The 21421-nt window shown below is 40.0% G+C and overlaps 1 protein-coding gene across 2 annotated transcripts; it reads right to left on the bottom strand.

The window, feature by feature from the left end:
- Positions 1-466: 466 nt before the first annotated feature.
- Positions 467-10518, bottom strand: LOC126988058 (60S ribosomal protein L38). 2 transcript variants are annotated; one of them, XM_050845860.1, is made up of 5 exons: positions 10437-10518; positions 10248-10273; positions 9525-9585; positions 6817-6939; positions 467-1390 (listed from the first exon to the last, which is right to left on the bottom strand). In XM_050845860.1, the coding sequence occupies exons 1-5, from the start codon at positions 10498-10500 to the stop codon at positions 1365-1367; spliced, it is 300 nt and encodes a 99-aa protein (XP_050701817.1). In that variant the 5' UTR covers positions 10501-10518; the 3' UTR covers positions 467-1364. The 2 variants fall into 2 exon arrangements, with proteins under 2 accessions (XP_050701817.1, XP_050701816.1); XM_050845859.1 differs by lacking the exon at positions 467-1390 and adding an exon at positions 3707-3752.
- Positions 10519-21421: the final 10903 nt, after the last annotated feature.

Below are 21421 nucleotides of genomic sequence, written 5' to 3'. Positions count from 1 at the left end.
CTTTCCCAGTGCACACTAGAAAATGAACTTGTTACTCACACACCCTCTCCTCCTGATGCTTTATATAGCAAGTCACTACAGAAGAACAGGCTACAGTGCTGCCCCACCACACTACCACAACTATTACTAACTTCCACCAGGCATGCCCGCCATACATGCAGCATCCCTAAAACACCTACTTACCGTCCATTCTACAACCTGTGTATTAGTTTTGTCTTTGGTATTAACGGATTCCTTTCATTGGGGACTTGTTGTGCATTGTAATTGTACGTTCAAATTACAAAATATGTCGTCTTATTATTCCCGAAAATCCATTCATCCTCGTGGGTATTCTGTTGTCTCCTGTAATGTGTATGTACTTGTTGCATATTTTTGTAAGTTACAATGTAAACATGGTAAGGGCAGTGGGGGGGTCTTATAAGTTCACTGAATGCTGAGAGATTTATGGATAATAAAATATACTAAAAATCCTTATTTCTTTGAATTTCCAGAATTATATTTGGCACAGCTACCACAGATTTAACAAGACATCTGATGCTTTTAATTCTTTCTTCAAAGTTGAATTTTTAATGCACTACATCACGCTCTGCTAAGTGTACACCTCAAAGAACGGCACCGGGATGACGGAATCAGCAAAATGCCTGAGAAACGACATTCTGTGACAGATGATTTGGGTCATATTCCCACTCAGGCAGGTGGATGCATGCTGAAATCTTACTCATGTTAATTACAGTAATTATGTGCCAAGAAAGATAGCAAGTTATAAGAACAAGGGTAAGTGATGGCATGGAACTAACACCAAAACCAATGCACGTATGACTGTCACCACAGCACACACAATAATTGAATATAAATATGCAAGAGAAAAGGCCTCCCCCAAGACACCAGTGAATGGCATTCCCTTACAGTGAGTGGATCAGGACCTGGCATGTTAAATAAAAAATAAAAACATTTTCTTACATCTGAGGAATTAGTCACCTTGAGTTAACATATTTAGGACTGACTGATTAAATGCGCATGATCAATTTCACTGTCAATACAAAAACTTCCTTTATGTAAGCACAAATTAGGAAAGTATATTATGAAATAAATGGTTGACAATGATGAAAGGAGACTGCCAGTATGAAGCTTGTGTCTGATCCAACACATGCATGGACGCCCTCTACTGAGCCTGTGCTACGCCCGTCACAACCAATCCTAGACGTGGAGGTTACAAAAAATATGACAGCACGATCAAATACTGCACCACAAACATTGACTGTTCCACTCAACCCATGGTTATAATACTTAAGGAGCTCTTCACAAGGCAAGTACTGGAACAGGAAATGTCCCTTCATTTATCTGCAGGAAAGGTTTGTATTACTTTACTTTCGCTCCTTGACCTGCAGACCTGAAAGAAAAATTGTGTATTAGTACACTCCTAACGCTGCCATGTCAAGTGTTAGTGCTGGCGCTGACCACTGACAGGAGAAATGAACCTGCACCTGAGTCCTATGGGAACAAACTAAGCTTCAGTATGCAGTCACGGAGCATCAAAGTCAATTGTGCAATCCACTTTGATGACTTCATCTAAAGCTCCATAATACTTCATATTCACTAAATTCCCAATTAAAAGTCCCCTTTCTAGTAAAGGTCAATGCACTTGATTATTAAGCAAGGATGAGTTCAGTTTTGGAGGCAGATTCACATACAGCCCATGACTCATTAACTAGCATTATTCAGTGTAAAAAGGGAGGCAACTGATTCTTTTAAACGGTTATGCATTGTGGTTGGCTGACCCTTCAGTACTTAAACTTGCAACAATTAAGTTCATGACATGATGGTGAGTGGCCTCTATATATTATAGTCTAGGACTCTAGCTCCTTGGTTATGTGAAGATGATCAAGGAAGGTGTTATATTCTGGCATTGCTATCAGAGAGCAGCCTGTGCTGTAATAGTATTCAGTATGTCTAAAACAATCCCTGGGCACTGGAGGCATATTGGGTTAATAACCTTTTCAAAATCCTCTGTGCATGCCCTGCACTGGGTGACAGCACACATATAACCATGAAAACCAAATAAAATTTGAAATGGCATATGGAAACCACACTGCTCACCACTATCAGGATGGAGGCAGCCATGTGTGCCACTATTCAGGTTGGAAGTTGAGAAAGGGAATCTCTGTATCCCAATAAGGTGCATCTTGGATAGGGATGTAATGACTGTCCATGTTCTACTGTCTTGAAACGCAGATGTGACTGGCATGTGATCAGATGGTGTAGCTATGAACCCTTTCTGCTGTGGGGAATGGGTTACTGATGAAGAATGTGATAAACTCAAGCTAACTCACATGTCCCATTTATCAGTTCATAGGTGACATCAACCAATGTGTGAGCAATATACCAATGTGATTGCCATGTTACCAGCAAGTGGTAACTGGGAACTTAACACAAGACCCAAAGCTATTATAGCTGGCCCAAGCACACACAAACTGGTGTAAACAATGAATGACATATTATTGCAGCTACATTATGCAAATACTTATTCATGGTTCCAAAACTATTCACGCTTACAGGATAAATGAAGTATTCATGCAGGGGATATTTTGCATAACCTGCTACCTGAGCCAAACATGGAAAAATACTGCTGACTGGGATACAACTGGAGAACAGAGATGATGTGAAGGTACTTGCTTCACACAATACTCATTTCTGGTGCAGAAGAAGCACATCAAGCAGAATAATTGATATAAAAGTAGGTACAGAGAGGACGGTACCAAGGTAAGAGCAAGGGGTGTGAGCAGCATGCATGGACTGGATGTGAGAACATTCAAAGAACACCTCAAAGTTGGGTTAGGGTGAGGAGGCATCAGTTTGGCCAAGGCATTACTGAGGCATTCCATCATCAGTGTAATGTTTCCGCCACAGACAGAGGTAAGACATGGTACAAAAGATGCACTATCACGGTGACCAAGTGAAACCAAGGTGAAAAGGGGGCATGGCTGTACAACAGTAAGCTGCATGCTCTGAATTTGGTAGTGGAAATATCAACAATGTTCACCAATAACCCCATTTCCCACTGTGCTACTATGATATCAAAACTTACAACCTTGCACTCAACAGGGATGCAAGTAATTTACTCACCCATCATCAACAAATACTTTTTTGAGGCAGTGGTTATTTCCTCCCATTGCCTCCCAAGTGTGTCAACGCTGTACAATTAAAACTATGACACCTGAGATAAATTTGGGCAATGCAGTACTTGTACACTTGCCGGCTTATTTGTTACTATTAATATTAGAGCACCTGTTTACTGCAGTTCCCTCACGAGAGAGTAAGTCCTCCCTTTGTTCATGCTTCTCTCTTGTCCTTCCTTTGCTCCAATATTTAAAAATGTATTCCTACTTCACGAGGGATGTACTGTTTTCCATGTATACATCACTTAAAGATACTGTTGCATCCACTCCATACACACCACTTATAAATATACTGGCACCTGGCACTTGTCTCCAGGTGAACAAACCACCTCAGGTTTTTTCAGAGGCTTCAAGAGTGGCTCGCAGCTGAGCTCAAATTTTCTGCACCAATATATTTGGTTATATGATATAGTTTTTTTCAGCCTCATCCTAGGTCATGACCTCCTGCCTAAGGAATATGAAGCTGTGTTGGTTAACCACAAAACTGACACCTTGCCACCTTATCATTAACTTGGGGAAATAATAGGGAATTTATTTTTGCATTATTACTTTACTTTGACTCCTTCACTTGTAGACCTGAAACAAAACAATACATCATTAATATAATTATACCAGGAGCTCTCAGGTTGCTTGAAACTAGTAAATTTCCTCACATGAATGGGCAGCTGTCCCATCAAATACCTAATGATTATATGAGCCTTTGAGTTCAATAAGATTTAGGTTTGCAGATTAAGATCAAGCAATGAAATATCATAACTACCAAATCCAGGTTCAGTAATTAAGAATGTTAGCTTTGCCACAACCTCACAGGCAGCGCAGCCAAACTGAAACTGTTGGTGTCCATGTTGACAACAATTCCCGCTCACCACCAATCCCTCTCTACACATTCCCTCCCTCGCTGGCCATTTCCTTCAATTAATCATTATTTTGACATTGCACTTTAATCCCTTAGGTTTGTTTTAGAGTATATTTTTTCCTTATAGGAGTACTAATTGGAATTGTGCTTAGGAATTGGCAAACATATCCTATTTAGGGATTGGAAGGCTCAATTATCATGCTAAGTTGTTTTCCTTTCCCACCGAGTAAAAAAATAAAAAAATAAAATAATAATAATAATCAGAGGATGGAATACCCAGTAAGGAGAACAGCTTGAGTTAACATCATTACCCTCTTGAAAATCTTATGTTAAAACTGCTTAACTTAAACAAAACTCCACCAATCATGAGTACAACATTCTATCACTTGACACTGCCAACTTAACACAGCCTTTACCTTAATCTAGCAACACACACTTATAGTCTTCCAAATATGTCGAGGACGGTCTGGAGTTGGCTCCCACGGGTCTTTTCCTCCCCTCTGCTCTGTCACACAGTTCCAACACCTATCTCTTCCTCTCATATGTAAGCTATAGGTAACATATGAGAGGAAAAAATAGGTGCTGGGACTGTGTGGCAGAGCAGAGGGGAGAAATGGACCCACAGGAGCCAACGCCAAAACAGACTCGACAATTTGATTTCACTATAAGCTACACCCAGTCTCAGGGAGTCACAAAAACAATGTCCACCATACTGCAACAGCTTCACCAGGAGTGCCTTGACGAGTCGAGATGCACCATTTCTTTATACAGTTATGGAACATGCTCTTTTTTTCCCTGATGGGGTTGGACAGGCTATAAATCTCCCCCACTCTTGTCGATCGTGTACTCTCTCCGCCCGAATGTTTATCCTCCTCAAACTGTCTCCAAGTACTCTTTAGTCTTTCAGCTGGCCTCCTCCCTCTACCTCTATGGCTTTTCTGAGTATGAGGAGGGTCATGCACTCAGAAGAGATGCGTAGGAAAAGGTAGAAGGAAGGAAACCAGCTAGAAACTAAAGACCTAGAGCCAGTGTGTGGAGGAAGACATGAGAAGGACGAACATCTGGGAGGAGAGCGTACATGATGGTCAAGAGTGGGAGACTTATAGCCCGGCCAACACCATAAGAAAGGAAGCTGAACAAAAAAGTTATAACAAGTACTATCGCCATACTTTTGTCCACCGGAGGAAAATAACGCAATCAATTACTTTTCTTCATCGATAATAAAATTGATAACAGTTGAAAAAATCACTAATGGTGCTGCTTGCATGATTCACAGTAAGCAAGTTAGGGGTATGGAAATAAAGCTGTTGCCATCGGGTGAGCATTGGTTCTGGCATGCTGAAGCGGACTATAGTAAAGGAATATCTTTATGCACGTGGAGACTGTTGCAGACAAATACACAGCTATCTTATACTCATTGTGACATGGCAGCCCCTTATCAAGCAAGTCACATGGGGTAGGAAGAGTGAGGGTGTGTGTGTGAGGGGAGAAGAGATGTTAATAGTGAGGTGGATTGCAAACTCCAGTCTGCAATTGAGCATTCTGTCATCTGGTACAAAATCCTTTAGTGTCATAATTACTGTATAAAAAAATATATATATACCATAATGGATATTCCAGTTATATATCTTGATCACAGCAGTAAAAATAAATATAAATCAGAACTGTCCTATTATGCCTTGTGTGAATTTCAAGCACAGGGAAGTCAAAGGAAGCCTCTACTCTGTCTACACTCCCTTAGACTAACTCATTATTCATTTAACTATTTTTTTGTGGATTTATACCTAACCACAGTCCAAATCAAGGCTCTTCTTCATGTTGTGTATTATGCCTCTGTATCTACATTCCCTGCAAAGGTTAGTGGCCTGTACCCTGAAGGACCCAGCACTACACTACTCTTGCCTCAAAGCCAAAATGGAGACTAATATAAGAAATTCAACAAGGATTCTAAATTGCCAAGAAAAATCTACCTCTATGGAATCTAAGCTTTAGTATACAAAACAACATAAGGAAATAAAATCCCCAGTGTAAGTCTCATGAATCCTTGTGTATAAGTTGAATTTTTGGAACTTTTTTTAAGGCCAAGATCAACTTTACATGAATACTTTCGCTATGAGATAAATCAACGTTACTCCACTGACTTTCACTGTCTTGGAAAAGACTTTTACACAAGTATATATACATGCAGAATATGAAGCAAATAGCAAATAAAGAACATTGCAGTAAAACCTCATTTAACACAAACCGAGTGATGAATTTGCATTAACACGATCTGAATTTTAATAACAAATAGCACGAGTTCCTCTGGTAACTATATTTTGTGTGAATCAAGGTTCTACTGCAACCTTTATGATTAACCTGGTAGCTGCGGGGATCATGCTTCTTAAAGGCCCCTCTAAGTGAGAAAAATGAGAAAAAATCATCATTCACGCAAACCATTTCATAATATATTATATCAACGCATTTGTGATCAGTTTATGCATCATCTATTTTTGGGGCTTATATCTGGGGAAAAATTTGACCCGTCGCTGGCACACCATAAAGCCACAAATTTGGCCCGTCGCTGCTACTGGGTTAATAACATATAGCATGAGTTCCTCTGGTAACTACGAGTATATTTTGTGTGAATCAAAGTTCTACTGCAACTTATATGATCAAATAAATAAATAAATAAATTAAAAAAAGCCAAAGAAATTAAAAAAAAAAAAAAATAAATAAATCCTCCGTCCTATCCATCTCTGCCTCTAGGGCCGGAGCCAACAACAAGGGTGAGGGGGCATCCACCTGGGGGGAGGGACTGCTTCAGCTTCTCGGCCTTCTCCCGGTCGTTGATCACCAGGGTGTACAGGTACTTGGAGCAGCGCACCTTGAACTTGACATTATCGGGGTTCTTCTTTATCTTCACCGCTGGAAGTGGGAGGAATGGACATAAATCTAATTGCCTAAACCGTCCAGAAACAACAGCTCAGTCATCAGTCATGTACTCAGTCACTTCATACACCTGCACCATCGTATTCATGGGATCACTATTAGCGAATTCTGACTCAATTGCGCACAGGTGATCACAAAGGAAGTTTTGCAGCACCACTACTCCTATTTAACCCATTGGCTGCAGATTTCCTACAAGAAGGCATCAAGCTACAGGAATGGAACAAAAAAAGGCTGCTACAATTCAATGAAGAAAAAGGTAAAGTCATGCACCTTGGGAGAGGAAATCCAGCATACCAGTACCACATGGGAAACACTCCACTACCCAACACAGAGGTGGAGAAAGACCTGGGAGTATATGTAATTAGGCTACCAGTGAAGGCCAAATCCATGCCAATCACAGCGGACGGGTTAACCATTTAGTTCTGCCACCTCAAAATACTAAACATGCCTACATATTATAGTTAACCCTTTCATTGCTAAACGCTCGCAGCGAGCGTTAGGCGTATTTGCTGGTGGTGCTAAACGCTCGCTGCGAGCTCCACCCGCACTCAAATCTCCTGCATGAGTGTTCCAACACTAATTCTCACAACACAGGATTGCCAATTGAGTGGATTCTTCACTAAATTTGGTGGAAAATCATATCAGCCCAGCGCAGCAAATCTACGGACGAGTAAATGGTGGATGTTCTTGCCCAATATAGCTGCATTTTTGCATAGCTTCACCTATCACCTGACTGATTCTTTGACCAAATAGTTGTAAATATTGCAGTTGGCAATACTCCCTTGCCAGAATCTGAAGAAAAGATGTCCGCAGTTCCCTCAATACGGCTGATCATCCCACACGCACCGACGTAAGTGTTAACATTCAACACTCCCTGAACGTGCATGTACGATCGCAAGAGAGGCATACATAACCAACTCCTATAGATCTGGAGCTCCTCTTTCCAATGGTGTTTTTGGATTTTAGCTGTGATGAACAGTTTTTGAGATACAGAAGTTAAGAGACCCCCCATTGGGCTGCCCGACTGCGCCTGAGGGGATAGTCACGTCCGCACCGCACGCAAAGAAAGGGTTAAAGGTCAAACATTCATACTCTGACCATAACATGAAGGCACACATGGTCAGAGGCTAACTTAACCTATGAAAATCTAACATAACCATGCCAGTGTCCCCGATGCATAGGACTCACTCGGGGTGGTGGCTATGGTCTGTGGTGCAGCGGTTAGGTTTGCTCCGGTTAGTTAGTTGATGGTTAGGATATTTTCTAACCATGTGTACCTTCATATTTTGGTAACGGCATATATTTTAGTTCTTTAAATTGGCAGAGCTTTACAGCACCTTTACTGAAAGATGAATAATAAGGCAAAATATTTGAACTGTCGAATTCTGCAGTGTGATGGGTGTTGAACTAAATAAATACCAATAACATGATGGGTGCTAATATAGATAAATATCTGCAAGTTCCCCTTAGTTGTGTAGCTCCCTGTTGAAACACACACACAGTTACTTCCGTCCTCGTAAAGACCAAATACCCTCAAATAAAACATTATTTCTCCAGACATGCCTCCCATTCACCCTTCCAGTTGGCCATCATAAGCAGCACACAAATTATCTTGGGATTGGTTAGTGATTGTATACCTAGAGATTACTTGAGAGGCAAAAGAGTTAGCTGTCATAAGTGGGTACCTCTTCTCTTTAGGGTTTCTACATGCCAGCAAGTCATTTTTTAAGAGTTAATGCTGGCACTACTGCCGACCCTTACCGGCAGTTTAATCCAGGGGTTCACATCTCGAGAAAACATATTCCTCTTACACTCCTCTAAGAACTTTTTATCCCTTAGACGGCAGTGGAACTATGTATAGATGGCCCAAAGTTCTGTCAGTTTTGTATGGCAGAAATATAACAATACTTCCAGATTGCCGTAAAATCTATATATAGATGAGTTAAGTCTTAATGTGGTGTAACTATATTATTTATGCTACAGTCCTAAGGTCGGCAGTGAGTACATATAGACTCATTTCGGGGGAGCTAGGTACTCTTCAAATACTGCCACCGTCTAAAGGGGCTATTACACTGGGCAAATTTTCCATGGATCTTCAGTCAAACCACGATTTCCGCTGGCATGGTTCCAATATTTCCGTAGTTTTCTGACATGTCCACGATCTTCCAAAGCTATGGTAGATTTCACAGAAGGACGACGGTATTACTTAACATCAGTAGTAGAAATTACAAGAAACAAATGAAAACCATGCTAGCGGAAATCGTGGTATAACTGAAGATACATGGAAAATTTGCCCAGTGTAATAGCCCCTTAAGGGTTAACTATCACCTACATGGCAACTCTTTATGGGTGAAATAAAGGAGGGAAAGGAAGGGATATTAGACAATGCAACAAGTAATTTCAGCAACAAACAGAAAATTGTACTATTGAAAAGAAGTGTGTGAATAAGGAGAGGACCGAGGGGAGGAGGACCTAAGAAGCGATACAAAGCATTACAGGTCAAAAGAAGAACGGAAGGAAATAATGGACGAAAGGGAGAGAAAATAAGACAGGATACTCACACTTGGCGTCCTTCCTCCTCGCCGTGAGCAGGAAGTCCTTGATCTCCATGATTTGTTTCGGCTGGGAAAAAAAATAACACGACGCGATTAACATAAAATAAGGCCTCGATTAACACGAACATCTTAATTATTGTTCTCAGTGTAAGTCTTATCTCATTCTTTGTCGACATAGCGTATAATAAACATCATGTAAGGGAGGGAAATTAGGGAGGAAAATAAGGGAAGGAAAAAAGGGAGGGAGGAAAGCAGAGGGATATTGAGGGAGGCAAAGGGAATATGGGAGGAAAAGGGAGGGAAGGGAAGGAAAATACACGTTAGGGAGAAAAAAAGGAAGGAAATAAGGGAGGAAAAGAAAGGGAAATAAGGGAGGAAAGGAAGGGAAATACAGTACAAGAGAGGATGGGTGAGAAATGAGGAAGGAAAAGAAAGGGAAATAAAGTGTGAGGGAGGAAAAGGAAGGGAAATATACTATAAGGGAGCGAAAAGGAGGAAAATAAGGGAGGAAAAGGAAGGGAAATAAGGGAGGAAAACGGGGGGAACAAGTTAGAAAATCAGGGAGAAATATGAGCGGGAAATAATAAAGTCCTTAATAGGGATGAATGTGAAGGGAAATAAGGGAGAGAAACAAAGGGAGAGCAATAAGGGAGGAAAAGGAGAGGAATATGGGAGGAAAAGGAGAGGAATAAGGGAGGAAAGGGAGACAAAATATGGAGAGGTACTTACCATGGTGGCGGTGAGGCAGCGGTCACCTGGAGGAAAAGGACAAATTAAGGGTTATTACGGAGGCCATTAGCAGTAAATAGTATCTCCATTAAGTATTGAGGCGCTGACAATATATAATCAAGGTCTAGATGGGAGAAATTGACGCCATTAACGCCGATGGAGAAGGATTGAAATGGAGGGACGGCTCACCTTCTGCTCGGGGAAGGGGCTGCGGGGAGAGGGAGTCAAGCGAGCGTCTGCATGTAAACATCATCTCAAAACTCTATATAAATAAATTAACCATATTATAATGTATTGGTTGATTTGTACGTTAGATTTATGTGATTTTAGATGGTTCGTAATTAATTTGTATTGGTTAGATTTGTAGATTTGCATGTAAACGTCATATCCAAACTTCATTCATAGTACAACCATGTGTAATATATTGGTATTAATACTTTCTACGTCGGATTTCTATATTTTTAGATACTTTATAAATAAATTATAATGATTAGCTTTGTAAATAAGGCTTCGTTTCCATGTAAAGATCATTTTGCAAACTTCATTTAAGAAGATAATCATAACGAATTTGTCGATATAAATAGTTTGTAAGCCGTATTTCAATAATTTTAGACAATTCACAAATGCTGTATCGTGACTAGTTTTGTAAATAAGAGATTAAGAATATTTTCAGAGTCAAATGAGAATCCACTTCTTCAGCAATTGCGGCGCCACTTTCAAAAACGTCAACAAACTAGGAGCTGTGAACTGGAAGGAAATTTTAAGAGATAAGACAGCACAAGAGATGTGGGATACATTCAGGGGAATAATGAAGGTAATTGTAGCACAGTGCATACCAGACATGGCTATTAGGAAAGGAAGTAGGAAACCATTGTGGTGGACTCAGGAGATGGGTAGGGAAATCAGAGAGAAGAAGAGGGCTTTTAGTAAGTTACAGAACGGTGGGGAGGAAGTTGGCTTGATTAGGTACAGACAGATTAGGGACGACCTAAATACGATTATCAAGAGAAGTAAAAGGGAGTCAGAGATCAAATTAGCTAGAAATGGGAGCAAAGATCCCAAAACATTATTTAGTTATTATAAGGTCAGTGATAGGAAAAATCAGGATAGGATTGGACCTCTTAGGAAGGATGGGGTAGTAGCAGAGAAGGATGAGGACATGATAGAATTATTAAACAAACAGTTTTCCTCAGTGTTTACTAAGGAAAATCTAGGAAGCCTCGGTTCAGGTAGCACAATAGGTAGCTTAGAAGTATTAGATAATATTAACCCCGTAGTAGCGATGGGCCAAATTTGTGGCTTTACCGTGTAGCAGCGGCGGGCCAAATTTGTGCCATGATTTAAACCCCCCAAAATAGATGATACATAATCTGATCACAAATGCTCTGATATATATTATGAAATGGTTTGTGTGAGGGGTGATTTTTTCTCATTTTTTTCGCTTGGGGGGACCATTAAGAAACATGATCCCCGCTGCTATTGGGTTAATATAGAAACAAGGATCATTAGAAAGTACATTTTGGAATTAAATGTTAAGAAAGTAAGTGGTCCTGATGAGAGATATGCTAGGGTACGTAGGGAGGGTGTAGATTGTGTTACTGAGGCACTTAGTTTAATTTTTAATAGGTCACTTAGGTACATAGAGATACCATCAGGACTGGAAGTTAGCTAATGTTACACCGATTTTTAAGAAAGGTAGGAAAGAGGATGTTAGTAATTATAGGCCAGTCAGTTTGACTAGTATAGTGTGTAAGATGCTGGAGAAAATTATTAAGGGTAGTATTTGGGAACATTTAGATCAGTATAGACTAATTAGGGACTCTCAGCATGGGTTTAGATTAGATAGGTCATGTCTTACAAATTTACTAGTTCTTAGAAGACATTACAAAGCAGTTAGATGAGGGAAACAGTAAAGACATAATTTATCTAGATTTTAGTAAAGCTTTTGATAAGGTACCACATAGGAGGTTAGTGCATAAACTGAGGTTGCATGGGATAGGGGGTACAGTAGTGGAGTGGATAGGTGAATGGCTCAGGGGTAGAAAACAGAGTAGTATTAAATGGGACCAAGTCTGACTGGAGGGAAGTGGTTAGTGGGGTATCTCAGGGATCAGTGCTAGGGCCACTTTTGTTCTTAGAATATATTAATGATTTAGATATAGGGATTAGTAGTAAAATATCAAAGTTTGCGGATGATACCAAGATAGCAAGTACAGTACAGAGGGCTCAGGATAATTATAGGATGCAAAGGGACATGGATAGGATGGTAGTATGGGCAGATAGGTGACAGATGGAGTTTAACTCCCAGAAGTGTAAGGTTATGCATATAGGTAAAGATAATAGGAATTTTAGCTATGAGATGGAAGGAATTTGGTTAGAGGCAGTTGAAAATGAAAAGGATTTAGGTGTAGTGATAGATTAGACTATAAAAGTCTCAAAGCAGTGTTTACAAGCTAGAAATAGGGCAAATAGGATCCTAGGGTTCATAAATAGAAATGTTTGCTATAAAAGCAAGGAGGTAATACGTAGTTTATATAATGCATATGTTAGACCTCATTTAGGGTATTGTATACAAGCTTGGTCACCACATTATTGGCAGGATGTTAATTTGTTAAAAGCAGTTCAGAGGAGAGCAACTAGGATGATACCAGCAATGAGGCGCCTGGAGTATAGGGAGAGGTTAATTAAAAGAGCTAAATATGTTTTCATTTGAGAGGAGATGTCTAAGGGGGGATATGATAGAGCTATATAAAATGTTTTCAGATTGCAATTACTTAGATGTGGATACTTCTTTACACTAGAGGAGGGCAACAGGACTAGAGGTCATGATAGGAAAATTAGGAAACAAGGGTGTAGGTTGGATTTACAAAAATATTTCTTTAGCCATAGGGTGGTTGATTTCTGGAATGCATTACCAGGGGAGGCAGTATACAGCAGTAGTTTAAATGTGTTCAAAAAGAGGTTAGATAAGTTTATGGATGAAAAGATTTGGTAGGAAGTAGTAGGTGGGATACAGGGTGGATGACGAGTGCACTAGGCCACTTACTCATCATCATCATCATCAGCATGTCGTTACTGGGCCCCGCCTAGGATGTGCATTGAATTTATGGTATCCTCCGTGGTGCAGTGATTAGCGTACCTACCTTCGTGCAGCTTCCACACTGAGCCTCCTATAGTAGTCCCCGTAGCCACCTCCACCCTCACAGCTCCACTTTCTTTCCATACTTTCCACATAGATAACCACTCAGTCTCCCGCCTACCCACACTTCTCTCCACTTTCTCCTCCAGTTACCCAATTCCACATACAGCTTCTGGTCCATATCCCTCATCCACCCTCCACATAACCTATACCGACATCACCACCATAACTTTAAACTACATTCTCTCAACATCACCTTCCACTTATTCCTCATTCAAACTATCACTCTCATTCCCTCCACCATGGCCTCTCTTCCACCTGTACCAATCCACCCTGGCAGTTCCACCCTCCACACACGTAGCCTACTCTCTCATTTTAATACATTCAGGTGCAATTTAATACTCCACCCAGTCCACCTCTCTACCCTTCCACCCAGAATCACGTTAACAGGGTATTGGAACGGATAAGTATAGAAAAAACAAGTGATTTAATTTATATACGATCACGAGTCACCGGCGTATATAGGGGGGGGGGGCCACTCGGCCATGGCCCCCCCCTTTGGTTCAGTTTTTTTATTTTTTTATCCTGTTAAAATTTGGCGATTTTTTTTTTTTATTGATATTGATTATTAGTTCTCCAAGTCTTCAACATCAGTAATGTGCCCTTCAGAGCCCCCTTCTTACATTAAACTCATATTTAGGCTGATGGGGACCTATTTATAATAGCTAAATTATAGAGCTATTATAAATAGAATAGATACCCATAGAGCCCCTACAATTTTTCGTTCTCTTTCCTGCATTACTTCTCCATACGTTTTCTATCATAAGAAAACCAGCCCATAAAACAGTGTTCTCATTACATACTACATTAGTTAATTCCGTTCTTAAACTGATAGAAGAAAATAATAATAGACTGGAGAAATGTGTTTTCCTGATCTAAAAATGAGTGAAGAGAAGAGCGAAGAGGTGGGATCCGATGACAGTTTGCTGACATCGGCTGACTTTTATGAAAGCTCTAGTTTCTAGGAATGGAAGGCCTGGGGAGGAGCACGAGCCAATCAGAATTCAGAGATTACCAGATTTTCATGTTCCTATTGGCTGGTCGGTTTCAGGAGCGGGCCGCCGGAGGAGCTAAGTCAGTGTTGCCACGCGTAGGGGAAAATCCCTACGGTAGGGGATTTCAGGGCTTTGTAGAGTAGGGGCACCTTCGGTGAAAATCGTCTTTTCGTAGGGGAACGTAGGGGAAAAATTCAGAGACAGACAGACAGACAGACGGCTGACCATTGACGTCTGTAAAGACATTGGAATCAATTATCAAAACTTCTGAAAGCTTTCCCTCAACCTTTGATGTGACATCGTCTTTGGTTAAACATTATTCTTGTGCAAGGTCAAGATACTTTGCCAAATACTCAGAAAATGAAAGAAATGATGTTCTCGCAGATTAGACCCAAACATCCTTCTAGAAAGTCCAGTGGCAGTATCGTGAATGTAAGTATAATTTAATAACTTTTGTTCATTATATTGTAGTATATAATTCTATAGACTCTACTTTTACACACACACACACACACACACACACACACACACACACACACAATATATATATATATATATCTATATATATATATATATATATATATATATATATATATATATATATATATATATATATATATATATATATATATATATATATATATATAATTTTTTTTTTATCAACTGTCAGTGTTTCATACTTTTCTAACAGACTTAGTTAAATAGTGTAAAAGTCTCTCTCTCTCTCTCTCTCTCTCTCTCTCTCTCTCTCTCTCTCTCTCTCTCTCTCTCTCTCTCTCTCTCTCTCTCTCTCTCTCAATTCCTTAATCAGGTGAAATTTAGTTTTATATATGAGCTGATTTAGCAACTGGAAACTTCATATTATCTCCTCAGGAGATAATATGAAGTTTCCAGTTGAGATTTTTAGTGAAGGACAGTCCTAGGATGTCTAGGGTAGAGGAAGAAGACAGTTGTGTGTCATATATATATATATATATATATATATATATATATATATATATATATATATATATATATATATATATATTTTTTTTTTTTGTTTCCCCAAATACAAATTGTTCAAAAACTGTAATTCTTATTTTACCCGGTATTTATAGGTATACGTAAGCTTCTTTAAATTGGTTTACCATTAATATATATTAATTGTGCAATATACCGATCTTGAGACTACAAAGTAACCCTTAAAATGCTTCATTTTAAAAAAAATATTCACCAAACCCCCAACTCTAGAGGCTCGTTTTGGTCGCTGCTCACACATTGAAAAATCCTAGATTTATTCCTATGGGCCGGGTGACTATGGCCCCCCCCTCTCCATGGATCTATATACGCCACTGTCACGAGTGGTAGTTTTAGGTTAAGTATCGGTAATATCGCGAGTCTGTTACAAGTTCTCATCAATTTGTTTTTTTCTTATAGTATTGTTAACAGGTAGCATATCATTGTTACATTGCATTTCTTTTACCTCCTTTCATGTCTATCCTTCCATGTTTCCTATCTTTCTATGTCTATCTTCATCTCCCTACACACACACACACACACACTGAGACACCCTATAACAAGCAGTCAGGGTGGGCTTTATTCGTGGTTATTCTTATTAACTTCTCGATTATTTGGATTAAGTTTCTCATATACTTATAATGCTAGCTATCAAGTTGTCGGTATCGATAAAGTGAAGTCGGGAGTATCGAAATTACGGCCATTTTCTCATTTATTTTGGGGCTCACTCACCCACATTAAAATTTTGATATGGCTTTCGTAGAGGTTGACGGCATTCCCACGGCCAGTTTTATAAGCCTAGTAATAGTTTGATAAGGCTACTACACTGAGAATGTGAAGAAAACACTCATGAGAACCCGTCTAATCATCTTCGTGGCTTTTGGATATATTTATAGTGAGATCAAAGCATCAAAGAAAACGAGACTATAGACTTGCAGACCCCTTGCGTTCATATGTTGGAACTGTCAGACGCCTCCACCACTCACATTAAAACTTCCTATTTCCAAAGGCCGAAACGATCACTCGGGTTCTATTGATCGATTTTAGTAGGTTCACGGTACAGAAGAAAGGTCAAACTACCACCAGGGTCATAAAACTACCCCTGGAAATGCCCACAACTCCCACGAAAGCCTTGTCAATTGTGTACTTGGGCGCCGTAGGTAACTTACGCGCCCATCATGCACTAAGACACATTTTTGGTCACTTATTTTACGAGAGGTGTCAAACGCGGATTAGTCAGTCTCGCATCATTGTATTCCCGTCAAGATCACTGTCACTATATTTTCTTGTGCTGGTTCGTTCCTGTTACACGTGGAGCCGCGGGGAGGTATTTAGAAACGAAAGTGAAGTGATTGTGTTTGAAGACGCGAAGATTACATGTAACAAGCACGTGTCCGCTATCATGATGTCAGGAGGGTTATAAGGTGAATGCTGTTTGATTTGTTTTATTAGTAATGGGTAATAAGAAGGGTGGGTACGAGGCTTCCTCTGTGGTTTGCTTTATCAACTATAGTATAAAGGGGAGTATTAGAATATTACAAAGAAAAACATTATAGCCGGAAGCAAAAGGGGTTGATTTGATTGTTCTTCTTGGCTAGTTATATATTCAAACCTAGCCTTCCCTTCGTTACAAGATACATGGTGTTGACTTAATATAAAGACGTGTCATATATAGGAAAGGAAATCGCTACGAGTCAAAATACAGTAGGAAGCATAAGGGATATAATTTTCCTAGGCTAGTATGGCTATATACTCCACTCTAGTCTTCCCTTCATTATAATACGATAATTATTATAAAGTGGGAATGAATTGGAATGGGAATGGGAAAGTTTAATATACGTTGTCATGGTGTGTGTGTGTGTGTGTGTTCCAGAGAGAGAGAGAGAGAGAGACGCTGTCGCTAGGTGGCTGTCTGGCTTTTGTAATGTAATTAAGGTCGAGAGACACGGGAGTTTTTTGCTCTGTCAAGTCTCACTAACTTTTGTTTCCTGTAATTTCTCTAAAGGGGAAAAAAGTTTGTCTCCTCTAATTTCTTGAGTACGAAGATGATGTTTTTCTCGCCTTCCTGCCCAAGCCTTGTTCCTCGGGGCAATTATTATTAAACATATCGGCGTCCAGGCACACACATTTATTTAACAAGGCTCTCCATCAAGCTTCCATTATCGATAACGTCAAATACAGAGGTGATGTTTGAAGAGACGTACCAATATTCTCAAACATTTCAAGCCGTGCATACCTCCCGAAATTGACCTCTCTTTTGGTCACTTCTGAACTTTTTTTATAGGGGTGATTATTTTTTTCTCATTATTATTATTATTATTGCCCTTGAGCTGCTTACTTTACTGTAAACATGATAATAATAGGAAAAAGTGACAAGGGTTTCGTAGGGATTAAGATGGGCATTTCCAAGGGTAGTTTTATGACCCGGGTGGTAGTGTAACAAAGCTTCTGGACCATGAACCTTGGGAAATAACTGATGTGAAGGGTGGAAGGTGTCTGAGAATAGCAACCTTATAGTTTTTATCACAACCAAATCGTATTCATTGATATTTGTGATTATTTAACGTAGCTAAGCATTATTAGCTGAAGGAGGAACGGCACTGGTTACTGAACTCGTTGAAAAATAACCTCGAGAGTCGTAACCGAAGATAAATACTGCTATGGTGTATTGTGTATAGTATATTATAATACAGAAAATACTGCTATGGTGTATTGTGTTGAGTCGTAGCCTAATAGAAAATACTGCTATGGTGTATTGTGTTGAGTCGTAGCCTAATAGAAAATACTGCTATGGTGTATTGTGTTGAGTCGTAGCCTAATAGAAAATACTGCTATGGTGTATTGTGTAAATTCATAGCCTATTAGAAAATAACATATCCCCATATCAACATTTCATTTGTGTTTATTAATATTCATAGCCTAAAACCATTGCCTTTGTGTTGTGTGTGAAATAACGTGAGAGATATATATTGATGTCGTAACTTAATATTGGCACGCCGAGAAATATTGCCTCATACATATTGCGCATCTAAATCTATTGTCGCAACTGCTGAAGCCCGTGTTCTGACGCTTTCGGCTCGGACAATTAATATTTCCAAAGTCCACAAAGGAGATTAGTCACGTTCTCATGAGTGTGTCTACATTCATGGCAGAAACCTTGCCCGAACTGTCACTAGACTCGTAAAACTAATCATGGGAAATTCTAACACAACCTCTACGATTGATGATTCCACCTCTCACCAACTATTTCCAAACGTCGAAAATATGAGTAGGGTTCTAATGAGTGTATTTTGATTCATGGTTCAGATAAAGGGTCAGACTACTAGAATGGAGCATAAACTACCCCTGGAAATGCCCACAACTCCTACGAAAGCATTGTCAAATGTGTGCTTGGACGCCGAAGTGTTTTAGAAATATGAGCTGCTGAGCCTCGTGACGTTTGAGAATATTGAACTAAAACTCTGAGCCCTGGAAATTGCTAACAGTACAAACAGATCATAGCCTAGCATCCGCTCCCGAAGCCAGACTGAGTGACTTAATGATTAATTCTGTACTCGACCACATCCAGTTCTCATCTTAATGAATTGATAGAGAGTACAAAGAAAAAAAAAAGTGGATCTGGGAGCTTCTGAAACTATATGTTGACAGCGCAGTTCCAATTCTCAGCTAAACGAATTGATAGATAGATATAGAGATAGTACAGCCGGGAGCGCTCAACATATATAGAGACTTGCCTACGTGTCCTGAGGGGCTTTAACCTGAGATTGTGTTGGCTTTGTAAATTGTGGCGTTTCGAGTATTGGCTGTACACGATATATTGTATTCTGGTGTTGGGGTCACACGCTAGCGCCTCCAGCCTTCAACACGACGACTGTTGAATTGTATAATAGGCTTCCCCTGAGGTCATTTGTGTCACGAGAGAGAGAGAGAGAGAGAGAGAGAGAGAGAGAGAGAGAGAGATCAAAGAGCATTACTCTCCCCCTCTCTCTTTGTCAAGGGAATAATAAAAATAATAATAATAATAATAATAATAATGATAATAATGTACTGGTGGGAAAGTTGTTGGAGTACTCTAGTAACTTGAGTGACGTTCGTGGTCTCTCTCTCTCTCTCTCTCTCTCTCTCTCTCTCTCTCTCTCTCTCTCTCTTAAAAGTAAGACCCTACTTTAAGTCCTTTCATAATGTAATAGTTTGTTGAGAGCGTTTTCATATTATTCAACTTTTTATATTAACTCTCTTTTTCGTATGCTCTTTCATAGTATATTCTTAGCTTAATTTTATAGTGTCCATTTTTATATTATTCGTTGTTCCTTTTATTCGTTTTATGCCCTCTTTATTTATTATCCCTTTTCATCATTATTATTCGTTTCCTGTTCTCCCTTCCTTTCTATGTTATTTCTCTTCTTCCTTTTCGTGTTATCATTATTCATAGTATCATAGTATTCATAGTATAGGCTGGAGTAGGTAGGAAGACACCTACCGAACGGGCGCAAGCCACTCCCGGTGAGGTATATATGGGAGGTGAGAAGGGAGCTGAAGCCCTCCAAAGACCCTTCCCATGTCCCATGTCCTCACTAACCGTTTCCCTATTGTCTCACCAACACCGGAGAGTAGTTCAGCATGCTCTCTAAAGACAGATCCTCTCTTTATCCACACCACACTACATTCACATAACATATACACCTTTTTCCAAAATTCAAAATTCAAAATGGCTCAATTAAGCAATGCCTCGGAGTCCCCGCCTGGGGGGGGGACCACAAATTCCCCCAGGGAGGACTCCCCTTCTGGCTGCCGACCCGAGAGGTGTTTTGATAACTCCTCGAACCTCTTTCTTCTCAATTTCTGCAACATTCGCGGTCTTCGCTCTAATTTTCATTCTGTGGAACATCATCTCTCCTCCTCTAAACCTCACCTTCTCTTCCTTACCGAAACACAGGTTTCTGAGGCTACTGACAGCAATCTCTACTCTGTTCCCTCTTACTATCTCTATCCTAAATTTCAATCCAAAGCTGGATGTTGCGCCTACGTTCGCAACGACATCACTTGCTCTCGTGCCCACGACCTTGACTCTTCTGAATTTTCCACCATCTGGTTAAGACTTCACTGTCATTCTATTACTAAATACATCTGTGCTGTTTATCTCTCACCTAACTCTACCAACTATGTAAAATTCTTTGACTATTTGAATTCTAAAGTGGAGCACATCTTGAACCACTCTCCCTTCGCTGAAATCTCCATCTTAGGAGATTTCAATGTTCACCACCAGCTTTGGCTTTCATCCTCTTTCACTGACCATCCTGGTGAACAAGCCTACAACTTTGCTATCCTCAACGACCTAGAGCAGTTGGTCCAGCACCCTACACGTATTCCTGACCGTCTTGGAGATCGGCCCAACATTCTAGACCTCTTCCTTACCTCAAACCCTTCTGCTTATTCTGTCAAACTGTTCTCTCCGTTGGGCTCCTCCGATCACAATCTTATTTATGCATCCTGTCCTATCGCTCCTGTACATCCTCTGGACCCACCGAAGAGGCGATGCTTCTGGCATTTTGCTTCAGCTCGGTGGGACGACCTGAGGATGTACTTTTCCGATTTCCCGTGGAATGATTATTGCTTCCAGGATAGAGACCCCTCTGTGTGTGCTCAGCGCATCACAGAGGTGATTGTCTATGGAATGGAGGCATACATTCCTCGTTCTTTCTCTACTCCTCACGCTAAAAAGCCTTGGTTTAATCACGCTTGTTCTCGTGCTGTCAATGATAGAGAGGTAGCTCACAAAAGATACCAGAGCCTTCAAACTAATGCTAATTATGAACTTTACATTTCTGCCCGAAATCGTGCCAAATCTATTCTCCGACTAACCAAAAATTCTTTCATTAATAGAAAATGTCAAAACCTTGCTTTCTCTAACTCTTCCTGTGACTTCTGGCATCTAGCCAAAAACATCTCCTCCAACTTCACTTCTTCATCTTTCCCTCCACTCC

Source organism: Eriocheir sinensis, chromosome 67, assembly GCF_024679095.1.
Source record: "Eriocheir sinensis breed Jianghai 21 chromosome 67, ASM2467909v1, whole genome shotgun sequence".
Taxonomy (NCBI): Eukaryota; Metazoa; Arthropoda; class Malacostraca; order Decapoda; family Varunidae; genus Eriocheir; species Eriocheir sinensis.
This window is presented reverse-complemented; position numbering and strand designations above follow the sequence as displayed.

What these genes read in the sequence shown, in the direction of transcription:
- LOC126988058 (XM_050845860.1), bottom strand. Translation starts at nt 10,500, where the DNA reads ATGATGTTTACATGCAGACGCTCGCTTGACTCCCTCTCCCCGCAGCCC. An exon ending in GCCCCTTCCCCGAGCAGAAG is followed by an intron (nt 10,274 to 10,436) that starts GTGAGCCGTCCC and finishes CTTTTCCTCCAG; the next exon opens with GTGACCGCTGCCTCACCGCC. An exon ending in GAGGAGGAAGGACGCCAAGT is followed by an intron (nt 6,940 to 9,524) that starts GTGAGTATCCTG and finishes TCCCACTTCCAG; the next exon opens with CGGTGAAGATAAAGAAGAAC.